The sequence below is a fragment of the Bombus affinis genome, chromosome 17, assembly GCF_024516045.1.
Source record: "Bombus affinis isolate iyBomAffi1 chromosome 17, iyBomAffi1.2, whole genome shotgun sequence".
NCBI classification, from domain to species: domain Eukaryota; kingdom Metazoa; phylum Arthropoda; class Insecta; order Hymenoptera; family Apidae; genus Bombus; species Bombus affinis.
In genome coordinates, this window is record NC_066360.1 from 1,684,640 (window position 1) to 1,708,935 (window position 24,296).

The 24,296-nt window shown below is 28.6% G+C and overlaps 5 protein-coding genes across 6 annotated transcripts; 2 read left to right on the forward strand and 3 right to left on the reverse strand.

The window, feature by feature from the left end:
• Positions 1-24: 24 nt before the first annotated feature.
• LOC126926318 (ubiquitin-conjugating enzyme E2-24 kDa) lies at positions 25-15,881 on the reverse strand. 2 transcript variants are annotated; one of them, XM_050742601.1, is made up of 8 exons: positions 15,716-15,881; positions 5,959-6,202; positions 4,965-4,996; positions 4,660-4,794; positions 4,529-4,579; positions 3,874-4,006; positions 3,046-3,193; positions 25-2,812 (listed from the first exon to the last, which is right to left on the reverse strand). In XM_050742601.1, exons 4-8 carry the CDS (start codon positions 4,788-4,790, stop codon positions 2,715-2,717), a joined length of 561 nt encoding a protein of 186 aa, XP_050598558.1. In that variant the 5' UTR covers positions 4,791-4,794; positions 4,965-4,996; positions 5,959-6,202; positions 15,716-15,881; the 3' UTR covers positions 25-2,714. The 2 variants fall into 2 exon arrangements, with proteins under 2 accessions (XP_050598558.1, XP_050598560.1); XM_050742603.1 differs by lacking the exons at positions 5,959-6,202; positions 15,716-15,881 and having other exon boundaries at positions 4,660-4,813; positions 4,965-5,088.
• LOC126926317 (peptidoglycan-recognition protein 2-like) lies at positions 7,896-9,822 on the forward strand. Its single transcript, XM_050742600.1, has 5 exons — positions 7,896-8,167; positions 8,296-8,417; positions 8,654-8,867; positions 9,164-9,282; positions 9,382-9,822. The coding sequence occupies exons 2-5, from the start codon at positions 8,372-8,374 to the stop codon at positions 9,564-9,566; spliced, it is 564 nt and encodes a 187-aa protein (XP_050598557.1). The 5' UTR covers positions 7,896-8,167; positions 8,296-8,371; the 3' UTR covers positions 9,567-9,822.
• LOC126926319 (uncharacterized) lies at positions 13,525-15,076 on the forward strand. The gene is made up of 3 exons (XM_050742604.1): positions 13,525-13,644; positions 13,885-14,009; positions 14,784-15,076. The coding sequence occupies exons 1-3, from the start codon at positions 13,624-13,626 to the stop codon at positions 14,926-14,928; spliced, it is 291 nt and encodes a 96-aa protein (XP_050598561.1). The 5' UTR covers positions 13,525-13,623; the 3' UTR covers positions 14,929-15,076.
• Positions 15,882-16,525: 644 nt separating the features above from the next.
• LOC126926262 (microspherule protein 1) lies at positions 16,526-20,531 on the reverse strand. The gene is made up of 6 exons (XM_050742519.1): positions 20,017-20,531; positions 18,208-18,583; positions 17,788-17,988; positions 17,235-17,654; positions 16,839-17,054; positions 16,526-16,701 (listed from the first exon to the last, which is right to left on the reverse strand). The coding sequence occupies exons 1-6, from the start codon at positions 20,130-20,132 to the stop codon at positions 16,612-16,614; spliced, it is 1,419 nt and encodes a 472-aa protein (XP_050598476.1). The 5' UTR covers positions 20,133-20,531; the 3' UTR covers positions 16,526-16,611.
• Positions 20,532-21,618: 1,087 nt separating this feature from the next.
• On the reverse strand, positions 21,619-24,114 carry LOC126926266 (serine/threonine-protein phosphatase 4 catalytic subunit). The gene is made up of 6 exons (XM_050742523.1): positions 23,856-24,114; positions 22,877-23,047; positions 22,652-22,804; positions 22,249-22,500; positions 21,895-22,133; positions 21,619-21,807 (listed from the first exon to the last, which is right to left on the reverse strand). The coding sequence occupies exons 2-6, from the start codon at positions 23,024-23,026 to the stop codon at positions 21,678-21,680; spliced, it is 924 nt and encodes a 307-aa protein (XP_050598480.1). The 5' UTR covers positions 23,027-23,047; positions 23,856-24,114; the 3' UTR covers positions 21,619-21,677.
• Between the last annotated feature and the right edge of the window lie 182 nt (positions 24,115-24,296).

Consider the following 24,296-nt stretch of genomic DNA (forward strand, 5'->3'; position numbering starts at 1 on the left):
AAAATAGAGAAAGATCAGTAAACATTCTATACGACCAGATTTTCTTCTTTTATTTTGTTCTATATTCACTCTAAGATTAGCAGACTAACATTTATTAATCATATAGGATGCTCTCTTGTAGCGTCTTACAACTATATGTTGAAAAGAAAGTAAAAGAAATTCACAAGAAAAAATAGAACAGGAATCCGTTTAAACGATCTTTTGTGCCATAATATTACCTTAGAAACATTAGTTATTATTGACTACTTATATATTCTCTAAATTCTTCTATCGCACTCTTATTTTATACGAGTTATAAAAAGCTGTTTAAATTTAGCACATTTCGGAAATTATTGAAACCTTCTTCTTACGCGAGTCTTCAAATGACTCAAAGAATCGTTTAAACAATCTCCTTTACATAATTCATACGATGAAACACGCTTCATTAAAAATGTTTTTACTTTTTTTTAACATTTAATTACAAAAGAGCAAATTTCTACGTACGATCTATATACAATTTCAGGGGTCCAAAAGATCATTTTATCAAGAACCGCACAGAATATATTTACAAGAATCTCGACAGTAATTTCAATGAAATAAAAAACAAAATCCCTTTGCGCGACGCAAACTGTACAATAATTAATGAATGAAATAACTAATTAAGACAGTGAATGCTCAGTTCTAGAAACTTTAAAATTTTTGTCTTTTGTTATTATTAATTTCATTTGTGGTAGAGGCTACGATGATGTTAATAGCTGAACAATTTTTATATACGTTAATTTATCTTTTAGTAAAATTAATAATTAATCAGTATAAAATGTATTTGAGTTCTATAACTTGAATACTTCGTTCATCTTCAATCTCATATAAAAAAATTGTACAACAGTATTACTTTCTGAATTATTTGTTAATGTAATCAATATAAATTTTATGGAAATCATGAATTGTGACTCTTTATCGTTAACATAGAGAAAATTATGTTTATTTACAGTTACAGTGATTTAAGTTTTATGGGCCCGATTAAAACAATCTTGAAAAGCATATTGATTGGTACACAATTTTTAACAGATTTATCAAAGTTAATTTAGTTTTCATAGTTATTATTTGTTTCATATTCATATTTATATTCAGTTACCCAATAGGCATAATCAAATAGATTAAAAACTACGTAAAAAATCTCTACATAATACTATAATCTTTGTTAATTCGATGGAATGAAATGTGTTTAAATGAAAATTAATTTCGATCAAATAATTTTACGTAATACGATTAATCATACTTTATATAGAAATTATGTAAAGAGTGCAACATTTTAAAGGGACCCTTATGATAACTATCAGCCTAATTACTTACAGGTCAGATTATTTGTATTGTTCATAATATTGCCTAACCTATCAATATAATTCGATACTCTCAATGGACATACCACTTTAAATACTATCTCATCGCAAATTTTTAAAACGAGCAAATAAACAAAAGGAACAGAGAAAACAAGAAAAAGATAGAGAAGCCCTCACTTTCACTTTTTCACCCCTGTGCCATACTTTTAAGAAAGTTTAAGAAACTAAAAGTTCTCTTTATTATAATTATGAAAATGTGTACTTACATATTACAGAAATTCACAATACCAATCTATTACTTTAGCTTGAAAAGTAAATCGCTTCTAATTCTGGAAGACATTGTACAATAACTTTTATATTTAAAAAATCTTGTATAATTTAAAAGAAAAATTTATCATAGATCTATGCTTTACAATAAAAAAGAATACTTTCTGTTGAATTTAATATATTACATTGGTACCTAATACTAATATCAATACCGGATATATTTTGTAAAAATTTATTGGTTAAAAGAATTTGTGATGCTACTATAAAAGTTTCGAATCGAATTGATGCAAATATTTTTCATACAAACAATTTATTATAAATAAAAAAAAAGTGGGTATTTGCGCGAAGATCAGTACATGTAATGGAAAAAATGATTCGAGACTAAATATTAAGGCTAGATGTACATTTTTATGGCATCATTAGTCAATTATATTCACAAGAATGCATTTTGGAAGATATAAATGCGTTTTAAGAGCTGCAGGGTGAAAACGAGAGTAGTAAGGTAGCACATGCACGCACATTCATTCATCTTAGGCACATTTACATACTCGATATAAAAGCACATCACAATGATCGTATGGACGATCTTAAAGAGTCTTTCATTTAAAGCAATCCTTCGATAGATATACATATACATACGATAAGTTTTCGAAGGTGCAGAGAACCTGAACCATGATTATTCGAATGATCACTTATAATCATTAATGGGATTTATTAAAAAGTATAATTTAAATATAAACAGAAATTATGATTATCAAGTACATTTCGGTACATTTTTTCGAATAACCGAACATTTTTGCCAGCTATGAGGCATTTTTTAATGTGAGGTAACTTCCCTTTAATGCGACTATATCTAATGCTGATTAGCGAAACAATGTCTGTAAAATAATCACTGTTTACACGGACAAATAATTTTAATTAAAATATAGTTTAAAGAAAAGTACCACTGCATTAAGGCAATTTTAAACTTACAAATAACGTTCGATTAATCGAGAAAATTTGATTATCTTCATTAATTTGTTAAAAATGAATGATCAATCCGAATAATCAAAATTTTAGCATAGTCGAACGGGCTCCCTTAAGTTTGCTTTGAAAGAACAAGGAGATCAGCTTTATTCAAAAAGTCATTCATGTGGCATAACGCTTAGTCCAAAGTCGTGCTATGCGATCATGCTCTTCTCTATTTTGTAGATACTGCGTTGCTATACTTCCTACTAAAGGATCCGCTGAAACATAAACAATATCATAAATAATAGCATAATAGTAAATTTATTCATATTCCTATTTTACATAATATATTCATTCATTTAAGATGATTTTAGAATAATATAAAATTGCACAACAACAAATTTGAAGATATATAAATACATATATTAATTTCGTTAGCTTTATTTGAAGAGAATATATTATATTAATACCTAAAATAATTTAACTATAATATTTATGAAGTTCGTTTTACCTGGATTACAATCTGTTAAGAGAGAACAGATAGATAGTAGTACTTTTGAAATGGTTAGCGCGGGAGACCAATTATCCTTTAAAATGTCCAAACAAATTACACCCTGACTGTTGATATTACAATGATAGATGCGTGTTCGGAATGTAACCTAAAAACATTATATTAACGATTAATTATATCTTAATGATTTTCTGTCACTCTTCCCACTACTTTTAATAGATGATCCACAATGGACTGTTTTTTATTTGTACTACATAATACAATATGTTTTGAAAGATACGCAGCCCGTTAATGAGAAATTACAGAGATTATAAACTTTTTATAATGACTGCATAAAAGTCCCTTTTTCAAAGAAAATATGCTGTATTCTTATATTATCTTTATAAATTAAGTACCTAACATTGAAAAGTTAAAATCAACATATAACTTCATCTTCTTTATTTCAAAGCTATTTCTATATTCAGTTCCGTTACATTTTGTTTTTAATAAATTACAATCTAAAATTACATGTTTAATAAACTGTCACTAAAATTTTATCGAGTATTATTTGCTATTAATTTTACAATAAATGCATGTGATTAAAACATTATATAGTATTATATAGAAAAAAGTTTGAATAATAATTTAATAACGTAAACATTGATTAGAACGTTAAAGCGTTAAAAATAAAATAATTTATTGCAAATTTCATGTCATCTTGTATATAAACAATTTTTCTTTATTTTAATATCGCATTATTGCACATCAACTCTATAACTTTTACTGACATAAATTTCGTTATAAAATTTATCACAAAATTAATAATAATTAATTATGCGATTAACGTACCTTTGGAGGTTTAAATGGATACTCTGGGGAAAAATGTATGTCTAAGAAAAATACTCCTCCCTCATAAACTGAACCAGGAGGTCCAAGTATTGTTGATACCCATTCATATAAATTGTCTCCTTTAGGTCCTGCGCTATAAGATAAATACCAAAGTTACATAGATTATTTAGTAGTATAAGAAACAAGAGCAAAAATTCGGATTTTGGCAAAAATTAACAATTAGACCATTGATTGTAATAAAGCTTTTCTAATTACTAAAAGAAAGAAATTTGAAAGTCAAACTATTGTTTCCTTTTAGTAAACTTTAAGTAAGTTTACTTTAAGTAAATACTACAGTCGAACCTTGTCTTATATTATTCGAGACAATCCTAACAATCCTAACAATCCTAGAAGAAAGAAATATCGAATTTTTTGTTTCTCACATTCTGTGACACATAGCACAGCTTACAAAGTAAGTTTTACTTCAACTTCCAGAGATTTTCGCAATGGAGGGGAATAGAATGAACAAAATTGTAATTTTATAGATTTCTGAATTATCCAGATTCGACTGTATTATTGGCACAAACCGAAAGTTAGCCAAAATAAGCTTTACTTTGAATGTGTTAATATCACAAATGACATAAATGATAAAAATAATTAGGGGAAAAAATCAAACCTGCAATTTGGTGGTGGATCTAATGTGATTTCTGCCAATTCTTTTTGTATCCTGCGACAAGAAGATTAGTTTAAGCTCTTGTTAAGTCTCCATGGCAGAGTCTTTTTAATTTTGGATGATGGATGTGCTACCTTTTGGCGGATGTTCCTAAAGCTTTCGACATCTTTGGATTAGGCTTCGCTTCCTTGCTCTCTGGCTTATTGTCTGCCAGTGATGAACCACGCCCCCGGCCAGTTCCACTGGAACCTGCGCCTGATGACATGGCTCTAAAATGATTTACTTAAACTGTAAAATATATTTACTTCAGAAATACATGTAATAAGATAGCATACAAGAAATCAAGTTTAATAATATACATTTCATTATTGTTACATAGGTAATAAATAACAAACAAATATATAGGTCTATTAATTATCAAAGATACAATAGAACAAACCTCGTGCCCTTGACTACGGACGTCGAGAACCTCTTTGGATAAGACACACAAAAGAGAAATACTCTTAGTACCAATGATAGTATATTCTCACCAAAAATTATTAAACGAATGATTCTCTTCTCACCTAAAATTTGATAAAATACAAAAAAATAATTTCAGTAGAATTTATTTCTTTAACATAATAATATATAGTAATTAAGGAAAATTCAAGTGATTAGATGAAATTAATTAAAAGCATTAGAATGATAAATATAAATTCATGTACAAAATTGTATTTATAAATATATTTATAATTACAAATATTTTTTAAAAGATACCTTTAAAATTAAATATTCCAATTAATAGATTGTGACGTTACATATTTCATTATTGACTTTTCATTGATAGAATAAAAATTAGATTAGGAATATTGTCTTATACGACTAACACTTTAGTGCTTAAAATCAAAATAAAACAAATCCACAAGATACAAAGCAAATGTTCACATATTTCTGTATTCTGCTCTACATAAACAAACATTACATGAATAGTTGTACAACCTCAGTAAATATAATTTTGCATGACAGTTTTGTTAATTTAAATTATATGAAAAAAAGAAAAATGATATGCATAAAAGAGATTAATTAAATTCTGTAATTTTATAAATGCTTGTAAAATATAGAGTCATATATCTTAAACAAAAATGAAAAATAATTGTCACAAAACTGAATCTATACAAATGCATAAATCTTTATAGAATAAGTGAAAACATATTTAATAATTTGTAGTAGACAACTAATTTAATCGGTAAGATACTTAAAATATATTATCAACATTGAATAAAGGGATTTGATAATCAGATAACGAAAGAACGTACAATAATTATCAATAATTTCTATTTAAAAAGAGAATCATAGAACCATTCATGATTCAGAGGAAGAGGTGTGTTACCTCGTTGGTAGAAAAGTTAGCCTTTCGATCGTTTCAGAATAAACTTTAGGACCAAAGATCGAACCTACGTAAATCCCAAGTGAACCGGCCGAATTCTTTATTGGATGTACTACTGGAAGCGAACGTGCTCCTCAGGTGCTGCTGTGTATGCTGGCGGGCTTCATCGTCGCTCTCATGTCTCGAAGTCACGATCGCGGCGTCCCTTTTCCCTCGGCGAGCGCCGAAACGTGCGCATCTCTGCGTCGCCGGATGTTGACTCTGTCGCCGCCGCGGCGGACATCGGTAATCCTAACTTCTAGATGGATGCACTGTCTCCATCATTATTCAAAAATATACAATACCAATCATTACCAATAAATTCCCTAACATCAGTTTTCGTCTCTTTATTTTCATTAGGTTAGGGGGTACGTTAGTCCACAATAACCATAAAAGTTGGAACTATTTGTTTCATAATATACTTGAGATATATTATTTATATGCGCAGGTGATACAAATATGAATTTCTTTCTATTACTATTAGTTAAAAATCTAGTTATTTAGAAGTATAAAAAATGATAGCTTTATTTGTATGACGCGCACGCGCGCGTGTGTGTGTATACAGTGGGTCGCAAAAGTTTTCATTTTTATATTGTGCTTATCATATAAAACGTTTTAAAACTTTCATAACACCAATGAGACGCGATTACGTGATTATATCGGCAAAATTTTATTGAAACTATTATATATTATATATGTGCAACGTATTTATTGCAGACCTATATTTAGTAAAAGTTTAATATACAATATGAATAGTAATACCGTCTTAAGCGTATATCTAGTAAGTAGTAAAAATGGTCTCACTATATAGTGAGACATATTAATGTTGTGGATGATTGCCAGTTTAAATATTTTTGTGATTGGTGTTAGGTTTCTACAAAATATATATTTGTATTAAATATCTTGCAACCTCTGTACACTTTCAGAATCGTTAAAAATTTTACCAATATAATCTGATAGTTGGGTGTCATTACAGCGCTAATGGAATTTTAAGATGTTTCGTATAATACATGTAATATGATCATAAAAAGCATACCCGCTGTATGTATCTGTTATTAAATGTATACCTATTTGAAGATTGAAAAAACACAGAGATGGGATATTAAGTATTTCGTAGACGTTTAACAGGAACTTTTAAATTATAGGTTTCCTGAAGTTCAACAGGAATTTTTAAATTATAGGTTTCCTGAAGGCGAATTACATATAACAGTTTTGAGTTTATTTTCGCGGATGAATTTTTAATTATTTCCAAAGTTTTATCGCGTACTAACCGAACTAGGAGGACGCTACTGTGGACGAAAACTATGCAAAGATCGGTTATATTCATGCACTATAATAAAATTAATTAAATTGCGGTGTGATTTTTTATCATATTTAGTTTTAAAAGTCAGTTTTTTTCTTGCATCCTTTTTAATTTTTTTCTGTTATTACAATTTCATAAATTTCTAGAATAAGCGGAATGCGTGCGTTGATTGGTCGATAAAATAGATAAGGAAGATGGTCGACGAGTAGTTCTACTAGAGGGAAGTTTGAACGCATTTTTAAGAAGGGAAGACAGGAAATAATTAAAGGATGGAGAAGGGTAAACATACCGACTTAAAATAATCAAAACTCATAGATGAGGACTGGACATATATGTGTCGAGTAGAAACGGCGACATTAAGGAAATATCCCCTGTAATTTCCTTACTGTATTTGGAAACACGCGGCAGAAGAACATAACACAGGACGAATTCATCTTGGAAGACACTAGGAATAACATATTCTATATTATTGACTAAATGAATTAACTATTTATTATAACAGCGATAAATATTGTATTGTATTGTCGATGAATTTGCCAGTAAACGGTCTGCATTTCATTTAAACACATTTTTGAATAACAAATAGTTTGGGAGATAATTGCGTGTGAACCTTCAAATCGTACACCCTGTACATGTATGTAGCTTACTTCTTGAGTTATGGATGATTAAAGAAAATGTTCAAAAGTGTTTACCTCGTTAGTTTAGTGAATGTTATTAACTGAATATGTACTTAAGCACATACGTTGTAACTCCGAAGCATGACTTGATCTTTTCTAAAGTTTACGAAATAATACGAATCCAAAATTAAATATATGAGCTATATCTGGAATATCCCCGCTTGTGCGCACATTCAGGAAAAAAAAAGAAAAAAAAAAGAAAAGATAAAATGCAGAAAAGAAACATTAACGCTTTAGATTATATGAACTTTAGTCGGGTGAGATAGCTTCCAACTGCAAGCACATTTAACCACATATTTGTCTTCGTTTATTAATTGCTCCGCCTTTTATGGTTGATACATTTGTTGAAATATAATAGTAGTTTATTGTATTTTTTTATTTTTAGTTTATTTAGAAGAATAAAGAACATACAGGTCCAGCTTTACAAGTGATCATACCAGTTTCATTTTAATATTTACAAGATGGAAAAATTTATGTTCATAATCTTTCTTCTCTTTTGTATCAGTGGTAAGTCAGTATTTAAATGTTATCGAAGATAATGTAATTTTACTAAAAACTATGCTAATAATTGTTTTCGAGAAAATATATTTGAAAGAAGTAAATATTTTAGAAAATTATTCTGTATTTTCGACGTTATTCAACAATCGTACATATAGATATGTATGTACACGATGTTTTTATAAATTAAAAATACAAAACATATGTTTCTTAAGAATAAAGTAATATAAATTTTACTTTCTCAGACGGAAACGAAAGTTGCCCTCAGATTATCGGACGGAGCGAGTGGACTGATGTAGACGCAAAAAGCATAAATTATTTAATTATTCCCATACCATATGTCATTATTCATCATACAGTTACCGCAGAATGTAATACTAGAAGTGAATGTATTGCTCAAGCCGAGAACATTCGATCTTATCACATGGATAGTAATGGATGGGATGATATAGGATACTCTTAAGTATCATTTTAAATACATTACTTACACCACATAACACGATCATATAAGATCTGTAGTTTAAATGTAGAAAAAAATAAGTGACAATGAACTTTGAATAATTCGAAAAAGGATTTTAATCCGCTCACTTTAGCCTCTCATTAACTAGATTTCGGTTTTCAATATTTTACAACGATTCTAAAGAAATTTGTATTTTTTATTTATTATTTTTATATTTATAGAGTGCAACTGACAATTGTATGAAACAATAAGCATTTTATTCTACCGTTTGTTATTTAATATTTTTACACGATAGATTTCTAATCGGTGGAGATGGGAATGTATATGAGGGCCGCGGCTGGAATCGTGAAGGAGCTCATACCATTGGATATAATAAAAAATCTGTCGGAATTGGTTTTATAGGAAATTTTCAAGGTATTCACACTTTCTTTCCTTTGTGATTATATGTATTATACATTTGCATTTTTATATTATAATTATTTTACGTTAAATGCAATGTCCTTTTTTACTCAGAAAAGGCCGCAAGTGATAAAATGCTGAATGCCGCGCATGCATTAATTCATTGTGGCAAATCAAAAGGAATACTTAGAGAAGATATTCGTGTAATCGGTGCTAAACAAGTTACAGCCACTATGAGTCCTGGATCAAAACTTCAGAAGCAAATTAAAAATTGGCTTGAATGGGTTCCTACTCCGTAACCGCAGAACATAAGTGTTTGAATGTGGTATTTGTCTAGCAATAACAATGTTATACGAATAATACATAATTAACAGGGAAAATGTTGATTTGGGTAATATATTTAGCATCTTTTATTTTATATTCGTTTGTTAAACGAGTCGATACACCACATAAAATTGAAGGCATATTTTTTTATATCCTTAATTATACTAGCGTTAGAAAATACTTTGTACGTTAATATAAGATAATAAAATGTTGCTATTAATACTAATAAAATGATGAGATTCATTACTATTTTAATCCTTAACTATATCCTTTCTTTCTTTTGCTTTTGACGTAGTATCGAAGGGGAAAATTGTTTGTATTCCTATCTCGTCTCTGTCTCTTCGAATATTTTCAATAGCCAACGTTAGATTCATACTAGATATTAGGATCGTCAAATGCCGAATTTGTATCTGCCGGGATTTATTCTCAAAGTTAACGATGCAATTTGTCGATTTAAGGTATGATATCGAAATGTTCTGCCCTTATTCCCAAAACGTCGTTTTAGCAATTAAACATACATAGAATATGTTCTATTTTATCTTTGTTCGAAGATAGAATGACAGTTTTTGCTACCAGCCGGGAAGTTAAAAGAGAGATATTCTACGATTTTATAAAGTACGATATTAACGTAATATGAGATATATATATCATGCCATGTACGACTGAAATTTCAGTTTGCACACATACATTGCAAATAAAATTTATTTATAAAGGATTATTTATAAAGAATTATATATAGTGCTATACAAATTATAATCATCCAGAAAGGGAGGCGACAATTGTTACGATAATTCTAAAGTTTAGTAATGTTTCGATTAATAATATCGAAGGCTCGTCGTATTTGTATCACCACCAACCGCTTCTGCCTGGCCATCCTCTTCCTCCCCAGCTATTACCGTTACAACCGTTTCCGCGACCACGCCAAGAGCCGTACAATCCATAACGCCATGGATTTCCATAACTTAAAAACGTTAGAAAAATTGTTATTAAATTCAGGAATAGAAATCGCTGTATAAATAATTCGCTAATACCGAGACTATGAAATTACTTGAGAATAATGTTATTTTTATCTTGATATTCAAAGATTATTTCATATCCGAACCTCAAAGCCAAACAGTATTAAGTCGACCTAAAAAAAAAAAAAATGTCATTCTACATGTTTCTGGTACAAAATTTTTCACTTGTTCACGGATCTTGCAACTTTGTTTTGTTCTTCAACTTCTCGAAAGTGTCAAATGTGTGACCTGATATACACTGTGGTTCTGGGTTCCAGACACAGTCTACATGATTTTAAGCTATTTAAACGGTGGAAGCCACGATTCATTAGACTCGCGAAAGTTTGCCAAAAAATGTTCCGAACAAAATTTTGTAGGTATAAATTATTTTGATTTACCTATAAGCAGTTGCGTCAGCATTCAAGTCGTTGGCATTTTGTAAAGGGGATTCAACCTCCATAGTTATAGGTTTTAAAGGCTCCTCCAAACAGGATACCAAAACCATCATTGAGACAAGTAAGATCTATATACGAAAGACATCCTTTATTCTTTATTTATATGACGGAACAGCAATACGGTATATTATTAAGAAAAAGAATAATAATTTTTACTTTCTAAAGTATTATACGCATATACATATATATGTAAACATATCGTTCGTTTCATGGAAAATAATAATGTGATTTTTTGAAATATAAACAGAAACAACGTCAAAGATTTTTTGAAATAAAATCGCAGTAAACACACTGAATTCAGTACTCACCAAATGCACTGGTCGCAACATTTTGAGAACTGAGATCAGATCACCCAGGATCGGGTTTATATATCTGTCTCTTTAAACACAAAGAATTGCGAAGAAGGGTTGACATCACACAAGGATGCGCACAACAAAGGATAAACCGGTAAATGTTGAGCCAATGTCGATTAATTCTTTTTCTTACGCTAAGATATGGCATTTCATTTTCCTTATTATATAAAACAACTTTGCGCAACAAAAAGTTAAGTCAAAGTATCAGAAGGATATTTGCAGTCTAAAGAAGCTGCGATTATTTGTTCACTATTTGATACCTTCTATATCTTCTATACCTATTCCTTAAAGTAATAGCACTGGTGCGTAAAGTCATCTTTATTTTACTGTATCTTTAAATAAATAAAGAGACAAACGATAAACTTTGTTTATCTGTTGTAACAAATTTTTATAAGAATATTATTTTGCGGGGAAATAATATCTTTCGAATATGTTCTGTGCGATACAAATCGATTATGCCCTACGGTAGTAACATTTTAAGAGCACTAATAAGTACACCGTGGTCTTAAATTTGTAGTACGAGTGAAGTCGGAGATCATCTTTGGTTCTAAGTGAGAGAGAACATCAGTGTACATGATGTACATTGTTAATCAATCGTATTGTTATTTTAATAACGAGAAGTACGCGTAATATGAATAAATTAGATCGATCGTGATATCTTCTGAGAATTTTTTCTGATAAACTAATATAAGTAATATAAGAAATACTAAATAAACACACATGATCCGCAATTTGACTTTAAACGCTTTATTTACAGAGGCATAAGCGTCAACTACAAAACGTATATAAAGGTAAGATTGTATTCTTTATTTATCGCAGAATATGAAAGATTGACTCGTTATGACATCGCTAGTGGAGGTGTGTACTGTTAGTTACATCGAATTGTGCGTACATATGCGTATATATACAGTTGGTAATCTACTAACTGTATTTTTATATACCAAGCTATATATTACAAAATACATAGTTGCGTTCTAAAAAATGCTGGTGACCTTAAAATTCTTCTTCATTCCCTAATGTAAAAAGATTTAGCTACACGAAACGTTGTACCCCCTACAATACTTTACATTTTCATTACGATACCTTTTTTGTATCACCATTATTTTCAATGATATTCAACTGTTATGCTTTACGTGCTTCACGCTATATACAATATCGAATGTTATATGAAATAAGTAACGAAGAACATTTTATCGTAGAATACGAATGTAATTACAATCCTGTTTATTCTACTGTATTCGTATGATTAGAATGACTCGATGTAAACAACAGGTCACACCTTCAATAACTATATCGTAATAAGACAACGTTTCATATCCTGTAATTAAAAAACGCATTCTTAGCTGCATACTTACTTATCAATATTTCCTTGTGATTTTGTAAACAAAGTATTTAAAGACAAACTGCGTATAATATGGAATTTATTTTTCCTTATATTAGTTTCCTACAGTTTACCAGAAAAATTTCTCAGAACATATCATGAACGATCTAATTTATTCATATTACGCGTACTTCTTGTTCTTAAAATAACAATACGATTGATTAACAATGTACATCATGTACACTGATGTTCTCTCTCACTTAGAACCAAAGATAATCTCCGACTTCACTCGTACTACAAGCTTAAGACCACGGTGTACTTATTACTGCTCTTAAAATGTTATTACCTTAGGGCATAATCGATTTGTATTGCACAGAGCATATTCCAAAGATATTATTTCCCTGCAAAATAATATTCTTATAAAAATTTGTTACAACAGATAAGCAAAGTTTGTCGTTTGTCTCTTTATTTATTTAAAGACATAGTAAAATAAAGATGACTTTACGCATCAGTGCTATTATTTTAAGGAATAGATATAGAAGATATAGAAGATGTCAAATAATTGACAAATAATTTACTACACAAAGATATAAAGACGAAGATTACGAATTAACTAGAAGAATATCAAATAATCGCAGCTTCTTTAGATTGAAAATATCCTTCTAATGCTTTCAGTAACTTTTTATTGCACAAAGTTATTTTATATAATAAGAAAATTAAAATGCTATCCACAAAATTTTGGTGTAAACTGTTAAAAAAGGTGATTCGACATTTTTCAATCGTATTTATACAATGTTTACCTTATTCTTCGCAATCTTGTGTGTCATCTCGATCCTTCTTCGCAACTGTTTGTGCTAGCAAAGACATATATAAGCCCGATCCTGGACGATCTGATCTCAGTTCTCAAAATGTTGCGACCAGTGCATTTGGTGAGTACTGAATTCAGTGTGTTTACTGCGATTTTATTTCAAAAAATCTTTGACGTTGTTTCTGTTTATATTTCAAAAAATCACATTATTATTTTCCATGAAACGAACGATATGTTTACATATATATGTATATGCGTATAATACTTTAGAAAGTAAAAATTATTATTCTTTTTCTTAATAATATACCGTATTACTGTTCCGTCATGTAAATAAAGAATAAAGGGTGTCTTTCGTATATAGATCTTACTTGTCTCAATGATGGTTTTGGTATCCTGTTTGGAGAAGCCTTTAAAACCTGCTACTGTGGAGGTTGAATCTTCTTTGAATAACGTCAAGGACTTGAATGCTGATGCAACTGCTTATGAGTAAGTAAAAATAATTTACGATATCAAACAATTGACGAGTTGATTTAAAAACTATTCATCATTGAAAAATAAACACTTTCTATCGTACACGATGATAAAAGTAGCGGAATATAATCCATGTTTCATAACTTTCTGCTGGACGCTTTCTATTTTCATTGTAGAATGGATTTTATGATAAATTAAATTAATAAACGATATTATTTCTTGTTTCTTTTGGATATCTCGAAAGAAAAATAATTATTTTATTATTACGTCTAATTCAATACTGACTAACGTGCTAAGAACATTTTTTTGGCAGATTATCGCGAGTCTAAAGAATCGAAGCATCCAACGTTTAGATACCTTAAAATCGTATTAACTATATCTGGGTTCCAATGCCAGAGTCCAATGCCAAACTTAAATCACACTTTTCAATCTTTAGCATAGAACAAATCACAGTTGCAAAGCCTTGTAACTGAAATCATTAGAGATATATACGTAATTTTTTGAACTTTTTTTGAACAATTTTTTGAAAATTGTTTACCTTCGAAAAGAGTGAAAAATCTAATACAAGTAACATGTAAAATGTCTTCTTTTTTTTTTTTTTTTCTTTTTTTTTTTTTAAGTGAACTTTAATACACTCTGGCTTTGAGGTGCAGATATGAAATAATCTTTCAAAGTCCAGATATGAATTACATTATTTCCAAAGTAACTTGTTCGTTCCTTTATTAATAAATTATTTATGAAGAACTTTTTATTCCCGAATTTAATAACAATTTTATTAATGTTTTTAAGCTCTGATAGACAGCATTATGGACATGGATGGAATGGTGGTGGCGGTGGACACGGAGGTGGTGGCGGTGGACACGGGGGTGGTGGAAATGGACATGGAGGTGGTTGGGGTGGACATGGAGGTGGTTGGGAAGGAAGGGGCGGTTGATGATGACGCAAGCAGAAAGAATCACCGACAGTAACCAGTAAAACATTACTAAAATATCGAATTATTGTGACATTTGTCACTTCACTTTTTCCATGATTATAATTTCTATAATATATAATCCTTTAAAAAATAAATGCTATTTCCAATATATGTGTAACTTATATTTCGCTCGTATCACTACATGATACATCTCGAATTACATTAATATTATTAGTTGTTTGTTTCGTCACTGTGTTTTAAATTGTATCGACCGAAAGATCATTACCAATTGGTATATGGTAAATAGGGCGCGGAGGGGGCGGGGGGGATATATAGAAGATGGAAAAGATAGAAGAGCATAAAATATAATTAATTATGTGACATTACTTTATTTCAAGACATTATCTTCAAATAATCATTACATTAGATCTTTTAAATAATCAAGTGACTTTTCGTTGAATTACTTTGTCATTTGACAATCAAATGAAATGATTTTTTATTTTACTTGATATTCTCTATTTGAATAAATGGTACTTGAAATAAATTTAATGTATGAAAGACAAGGGGAACATAAACACAAATTACACAGGCATTCTGCTCTGCGTGTTCCTTCGTTTCTCATATGTAAAATTTTTACAACATTACGATTGAAATATTTTTTAAACTAATGATTGTTCAATCCAAGTACCTCGACACATCTTTACGGAGAATGACAAAATGCATCGAATAGTGCATCGAATAAAGCAATGTATAGTTTCATTTAGAAAAATAGAGGTTAACTTGAAATCTCTGGAATGTGTTCACTTACGGAAAAGACAGGTGCACCGCGTGATGCATCGCTCGAAACCATTTAATTTCTCGTAATGAAATTTTTCTCAACATTATACATACATATATCCCCTATCTTCCTTTCTTTCTTTCTTCCCCGGTATTTAAACAGCCTCGATCCCCGGATTCGCATTTCTAGATTTCCGCCATGTCTCTGACCACAGTGGCGGGTCCAAAAGGCGATTACCCCTACCGTCCCCCCACCCCCAAAGAGTAAGAAAACATAAAAATATTATGTCACATTCTGAAAAACTTGTTAAGTATATAATTAATGTGAATTGAATTATTTAGGCTGATAGTATCCGATAGAAATATCAAAATATAAATTACAAGCAAATTTTAAATCTTGTAAAAGAAAGTTCAAAAATGCACTTGCACGTTTCAATCCCCTCCCCCTCCCCAGACAATGCTCCTTGATCCACACTATCTGCTCAAGATTACGCATTGCCTCTAGAATATAAACAATTCCTTTTACGGCTCCTCGAAGGTATACATATGTTCATTTTTTCTTTCACTAGTGCATTTATTGTAAATTTTCTAATATTTAAACAAATGCAAAATATAGATGAATCAAGCTGTTTTGTACAATGCAAGCCAATATTAACGAGGAAACAAAATTACAATATACAAAATTGAGCAAAATTTATTAGTTTCTTTTAATGGAACATTTACTTTATACAAAACTCTTATATATATATATAGTATATATACAATATAATATATATATAATGTATAATATATAACATATATATACATACATATATATACATATATATATATATATATATATATATATATATAATACGATAAACGTATACGAGACAATACATTATTTATAGTAGTACACAATATTAATTATGGAATGAAATAGAACACTCATGGTTTCAAATTTAGTTTGACTACCTCTTGACGTATAACAGAAATCAGTTCTTGATTTATCAAAAATATAAATCTCAGACCTGCAATCTAAAAAGAAAGAAAAAGAAAAGAAAGAACATTGAAAGTATTATATGTCTTGTAGAAAGTGTATTAGTAAGAGTAAAATGTTCTCTTTTATAATATAATAAATTCTCTTATATAATAAAACTAAACTAATTTAGTACCTCAATTACACTATTATTATTAAGCTTCATTTTATTTCCTGCAAGAATGGGCCTGCTGTCTACAAAAATTGGTCGCTTTCCCTCTGAGGAAAGAAAGAAATCTCCATTATTTCTTAACCGAATAGTTCCTTGTCTTCTTGATATTTTCCAGGCTGGTCCTTCCAATGTTAAATCTACATCCACATTGTGGTCTTTTGTTGAACGACCCACAGTAATCTAATCAAAGAGTTAAGAGTTTAAATACGAAATCAATTAAAATAATATAAGATAAATTTAACTGGAAATTAACTGGAAGAGTTTAAATACGAAATCAATTAAAATAATACAAGATAAGTTTAACAGAAAATTTCCTATGATATAGTTTAAGAGATTCATTTTAACTTTTCTAAAAATTACCTCTCGTGATCTCATTAAATATCTAACAAGCCTTCCCCTAAGTATCGCTAAAGTTTGATTATCAAAATCTGGTGGATTTACTCCCGTTACGCTATCAACTAGAACCTGCCATCTACACAATTCATTTTCTAACACTTTTATTTCTCTCTTATTTCTCCTATCTGCTGCAATAAGTTCCGCATCTACTAACTCATCTTTCTGTTCCATTAATTCTGTATCATTGATCATTTCCTCTGCATCAGAAAAATTAAGAACGTGTTCACCCCGTGGTAAACTTTGTACAGTTTGGTCAGGAAGAAGATGATATTGTTTCATCAACTGCCAATGAGCTAATAAAGCTTTTGCAGTTCGGGCAGAATAAAATGTATGAGCATTTGCTTCAAGAAGTTCTTGAAAAACTTCTGCCGTTGGTTGAGTAATCTAAACAAATATAAAAAGTTTTCTTATTATTTAAAAAATATATGCATAAGAAACTAAGGCCAAAGATATTTTATATTTTAAATTTATTAATATAGCTAAAAAAATATTTTATTAAATTATAACATTTAATTACCGATTTTATTGTACCCAGAAGATCTTCCTCTGCTTTACTGTATAAAGTTCTTGCTTGCACACTAGCAATTAATTCCGGGTGTAAATTACGCATAGCTTGTACTGCTACTCTTGAAACAGCACTGTCGTATAACAAAGCATACCATCTTTGTTGTATTTCTTGCAATGTAAAACGGCAAGAAAATTTTGTACCTCTGTGAACCTATTGGACATAAATGAGTTCTATGTATTACTACTATATTATTATTTTAATAAAAAATATACAAAATGAATGATACTAACAATACCTTAACATACTTAGTAAAACAGTAAAACATTTATTGTATTTCTTTAATTCTAGCATTATAAAGTTAATTTCAAGCAATTAGATCTTTGTATTAAATGCTTACAATAAAAAAAAAAAAAAAAAGAAAATAAATACCATTCTTAAATCATTTGTCTGTTGCACGCCAGTGATTAATGCTAAGTCATCTGTTGGTTTCCATCTTCCTAGATCTTTCGTTGCATTTACTGAATGTGAATGATTTTTATTCTTCTTATTTTTTCGTCCTGGAGCATTCGACGCTCCTGGTCTACTTGTTCGTCTGTTACATCTATCCGATTGAGAAACATTTGTAGAAACCTGAATAGGACTTGGTGCATTTTGTTGTGGAACAGCAGACTCTATTGGGGTAGTAGAAATTGAGACAGTTCTAGATCTGGAGGCAGACTTTGTACTTGTAGCTGGAGGTTGTAAGTTGAATGTTGTTTCAACAAGCTCATCGTCAAATTTTCTACGCTTTATTGTACGTGAAGAACTAAAAGTACAAATACAATTGATATAGTTGAGATATATATGAGTTATTAATCTGTATTTAATTAATTTAATTAATTCTTTGAGTATTATATTATATTATATTATATATCAAGTATTATATTATATTGATTATTTTTATTCTTACTTATTGTATGTCATCTTTATTGATAACTTCCTTTGTATAAAGTATATAAAAAGTAATCAAACAAGTAATTCTTATATTGTATGCATCTTCCTAATTATATTCCTTATACAATTAATATTGTATGTAAGATGTGATTTTATATTAAGTATGACTTCAATAACGCTTTGTGCATACAGTTGTTTGCATTTATATATGTACTTACACAAATGTATTTGTTTGTCCATGTTAACAAGCAAAATAAAATCTTATAGAAATTTTTCTAAATTTATAAATGAAGGAATAGATTATAAATTTCTAATAACTTAATTATCTCATAACTCATAAATAAATAAAAATAAATTTAACAGTTCTTTTATTTGTAAATGGATAAAATAAATGTTCAAACAATGTTAAAGTCATATAATATCACGATAACCATGTGAACACAAATTTATTGAGAATTAATGTTATTTTACAGTTGCATTAACAACAATTGCAATAAAATGATTGATTGATTTTGAAAGATAATTACTTTTATTCGTTTGTATCTTACAGTTTTATGTGCAAAATTATTTCATCTTTAATTTTAAAAACTAATGGCCATAAACATGTTTTATTAATAATGTTTCTTTTCGTTTCACTTCACCTCATATATATATATATATATATATATATATATGAATCCCTTTTTATAGTGCTGGTCAATTTATAAGGATATTATGTCAAAACTGCCTTTATATATATAAATATTTCATTTTAGATAATTCATGCAAATGTTTGTTTTATTTCTCTGAATGTTTTCTTAAGTTATGTTATTATATACGTCTTATGAAGAATTAAACAAATTTAATTGAAGTTATAATTTATTCACTAGAATTTAATTTTTTATATATAAAATATTATCTAATTAGTATTAGATTAAATGTTTTGTCATAAAAATATATCAATAGAGTTAATAGTAATCTATTACGAACGAATTAATTAATGAAAGGATTAACATTTATGAAAATATATACATTGCCTCCTCTACTAGTACTAATATTTATAATATTTACAAAATCAATCTTAGTTTGGACATTATTAATAACTAATATAAAGTTAATTAACACAAATTTGTATAATATTTTCATTTGATTGTATTAAAATAAAAACAGTTATTCATTCATATTTTTCATAAAATAATATTACGTCATGTAATTATGTGGTACAATTAAAGAATTAAGCTGCCTTTAGATGTATAGTATACAATATATGAACATAGAATCATTTAAATCTGTAAATACATCTATAAGTGAAAAATTAATATGCACCTTCTACGTTTTGTTGACAATGGATCCAAATTTGGAGATTCAATAGATATATTTAAAAATCCATCAGTATTATGGGAAAATCCATGATTTACATTTGAAGGAGTTGGAACATCCATAATTTGATAGGTTATGTTATTGTAAACAACTAATTATTGATATACATAAGTGAATTATGTCATTGTACGGTGAATAATAAAACTTTCACAATATATTAATAAGTACTAGTTATGAACTAATTTCATTAATGTCTAATGTTTATTTAAATAACTAAAATGTTTTACACGTCACGTACTCTTCGTATTTATGTACCAACCACGGCTTAACAGAAGAATCAACCGTGGAAACAACTTTGATAGATATTATGTCAATAGTGTTGCCAATATACGCAAAAGAATAGAACTATAGAATATGATAATACTTCGTTGCTTTTAGCAGACTTTTATTATATTTTGAAAAAAATTGTTCTGCAACATTTTTACTCAAATACTTTTACATAAATACTTATTCACAAAATCTACATTGATACTATTAACAAATTAATATTAATTAACTAATATGTAAATCTAATCATTAAAGGCATCTGTTTAATGAGACTATATTATTATAATTTTCGTGTATCATTTTACTATTATATGTAGATAATTCATTTACAAGGTTACATAATATCAAAAAATGTATATTATAACTATATGTAAAAGTATGTAAATTGCTAATTAAGAATAATATGTATAAAGAAATCGATGATATTAATAACACAAAATTAAAATTAGTAAAATCGAATAACTAAGGAATGAAATAATTAAGCTTCGTTGACGCTATTTCCCTATAAAATCAGTTTTTCTGAAATTACAGTTTGTCAAATTATTTTTGAAATTCACTATACAGCTGGGTTATAAAATGGTCTGTTACTTCAATAATTATAATCTCGTACCTATTAGAACGTAGTTACATAAAAAATTATTATAATTATAATAAATTTACTTACTCTTGAAGTCAAACAATCACTTATAAATTCTACTTACTTTTTCTATTTTATTGTTTTTCATGCTAAATGATTATTTTAATATCATTAAAATTTAGTTATAGATTAAATCACATATAAATTAAATATTTATACAATATAAGATAGAATTACGCAATTTGATTCTTTTCTACACACGTTTAGAACATTTTGTATGAAATAATTACAGAAATTAAAGCAAAAGAAGTTCAATCTTATTATAATAATTAAATGTACTTAGTACAAATGTTTTCGCATATGTGTGTGTACGTATCTTTGAAATTTGAGAAATGACGAAATACACATTTTTAAAAGATACATACTTCTATCATCAAGGACAAAACTATTTAGTATGTTTTGTAGAGTCATACAGATTTTCATATTAACAAATTATGATATTGAGAAACACATATACTCATATTATTTATTATATCAAATTGATATTTCCAATACCGATAGAAGTCCGTTGCTAATATTTAATTACAAATGAATCAACGTTAGTTTTTGTCTACAATATTCTCATGATCAAATCCTCTTTTCCTATGTGAACGTTTTGTAAATATGTGTTAAGCAATCATTTAAAATGGATTCTTTCTTTAAAAAAAAAAAAAAACATTTGGAAATATTTTGGTTTATGCAGTCATTTTTAATTAAATTTTTTTTATAAAAAGTAATCAGCTTGAGGCTTTTTACTAGGTATTCCTCGACTTTCCTGTGGTGCTGCTTCAAATATTGTGAATTCTCGCTGAAGGTGTTCATTTAATTCTAATATTGCAGCAACATTACCACATCTATCAAAAAAATATTATATTAAAAATATCAATTTATAAAAAAGATCAAAGATGTAATCTCTTTATATCCTTAAAATATTCATTTACCTATAGCAGTAATTAGGCGCTGACCAAACAGTCAAAACAGTCTCATTAAAGTGCCATTTATATCCTTCCATAACTAATTGGTGTGCTCTACAAATCATCTCGATATCATTCGCAGAATTAAACTGTGCTACAACATCACTTCCGAAAAGGTAACCAGCTCCACGTGGCGAAACTCCCCAACCTTGAGTATCTTCAGGATCTGACCAAAGTAAATCACACATTGGTCCATCATGTGGCACCTATAAGAAGTTTATAAATATGTATTTTATTACATTGTATTTTATACCATAAAATTTTATCTAATATATATAAATAGTTCAATATTTTTTATACAAATTTAAGCATAGTTCCTACTTCTTGTTTTCTATCTATAGTCCTTATTTGATCGAGCGTTTGAATACTTGGAGATAATCCACCATGAACACAAAATATTTTTCCATCAATGATAGCAGAAAGAGATAAATAATCAAATATTTCAGTACAATATCGCCAAACTGTAATGCTGCCATATTTGCGTAAGCATTCATCGTAAAAACCATAAACTTGTGTAATCTGTCGAGATTCATGATTTCCTCTTATTAATGTAATCCTATCAGGATAACGAACCTGTAAGTATGTTCACATCCATAGTTGTCATTACAGAGGTAATAATTCATTTCCTCAATGTAATTTTCAAAGTTAATAATTTCATTGATCATCATATTAATTTCTTATATTTTTAAGGCATTGTATCATTATAAAAAATTTGTATAGTTACTTTTAATGCCAAAAGTAGAAGGAATGTTTCAACACTATAAAACCCTCTGTCAACAAAGTCTCCCATAAATAGATAATTTGTTTCTGGAACATCACCCCCAACCTTAAATAATTCTTTCAAGTCATAAAATTGACCATGAATATCCCCACATACCTGAAAATAAATCACGCCTTTTATAAACTATGATTATAATAACGCTTTACATTTATTGTAATAAAAACATACAGTAACTGGAGAGTCCACTCTTTGTACGTTACTCTCTTCAATAAGAATTTCACGTGCCTTGGCACAAAGAGCTTTAACCTCTGCTTCTTTGATGATTTCACATTTTTTTAGTTGTTCTATTTGCCGATCCAAATCACTGGAATCAGCCATTTTATAAAATAATGACCTTCACTGAAAATAATACCAAAAATCTTTCTATTCCCTTTAAGACAGAAGTTACTTAACAATATAATTTATAACCCACATAATCGATTTATAATTATATATTATAAACAGTATAAGTTTATGTAAAATTATTAAAATTATCTGTTATTTACTGTATGATATACTTTCTTTGATATATATAATTTGAACTATTATTGAACATCTCTATTTTAAAAATGTTGTATAAATATGAAACAAGGACTTAAAACAATGCTTAAATAATGTCATATATGCAATTAATGTGTTATAAAACCACTAATAAATAACAAACTTGATAAGTAAAGTAATACAATATGATTTATAATTTCGTACTTATAAAGTCATTAGAGCATATATGATAAGACTATAAAGAAACTTTTTGCCACATAGTCCTTAATCAAAAAACTCTATAATACATAATAATGTAAAGAAAATAATACATCATCCAGCACTTAACATTTCTTTGATAATGAAGAGGTCAATGATTTAGAACAGCTGGAATTCTATGCTGAATGTAGCAGGTATTACATTGTTTAAAAATGGATATAATACGTTCCTTTTACAAATGTTTATGGAGCTAATTGAATTGTTTTTTAAATTTGTATAACAGTTACACTTTTATAAATATACATTTACAAACAGTTGCATATATTGCAAATGTACAATCTAATCAATTACGATTGTGTGTAAAAATTTTTCTTATCTCAACGAAATAGATAAGAAGTTAATAAGAAAATATATGCAATAAACAAAGTATGCAAATAAATAATGTGTCTAAAAGAAACGATAAACGTACCTGATCGTATAAAGGGAGCGAGGTTTGCTTCGCCTAATAAATAAAACGCATTTAAACAATGCACGTGCAATTAAAATTCTTTGCGGTTATTTCATAAGAGTTAAAACATTAATAAGTGATTAGAAACAATCCAAAAGTTCATTTCAACAAATATCAAACATTACAATATAACTGACATTCAACATAGATTAAAGTAAACCGAGGAAAGAAATTTGAACAAATTTGTTGTTTCTATTCTAGATTTTATTCTATAGTGATATCGTTTGTTTAGCCGATTCAACGTGATGAGAATTCTCCTTTAGTTTGTATCTAGTAAACCAAAAAACTTTGGAAAATACATATATATATTTAAATTTAAATTTCCCTAGATTCAAACGACTGCAATATATTTCTCAGGATGCTAGATGATGTATATAAAAATTGCTTTCACTTTTAAATGTG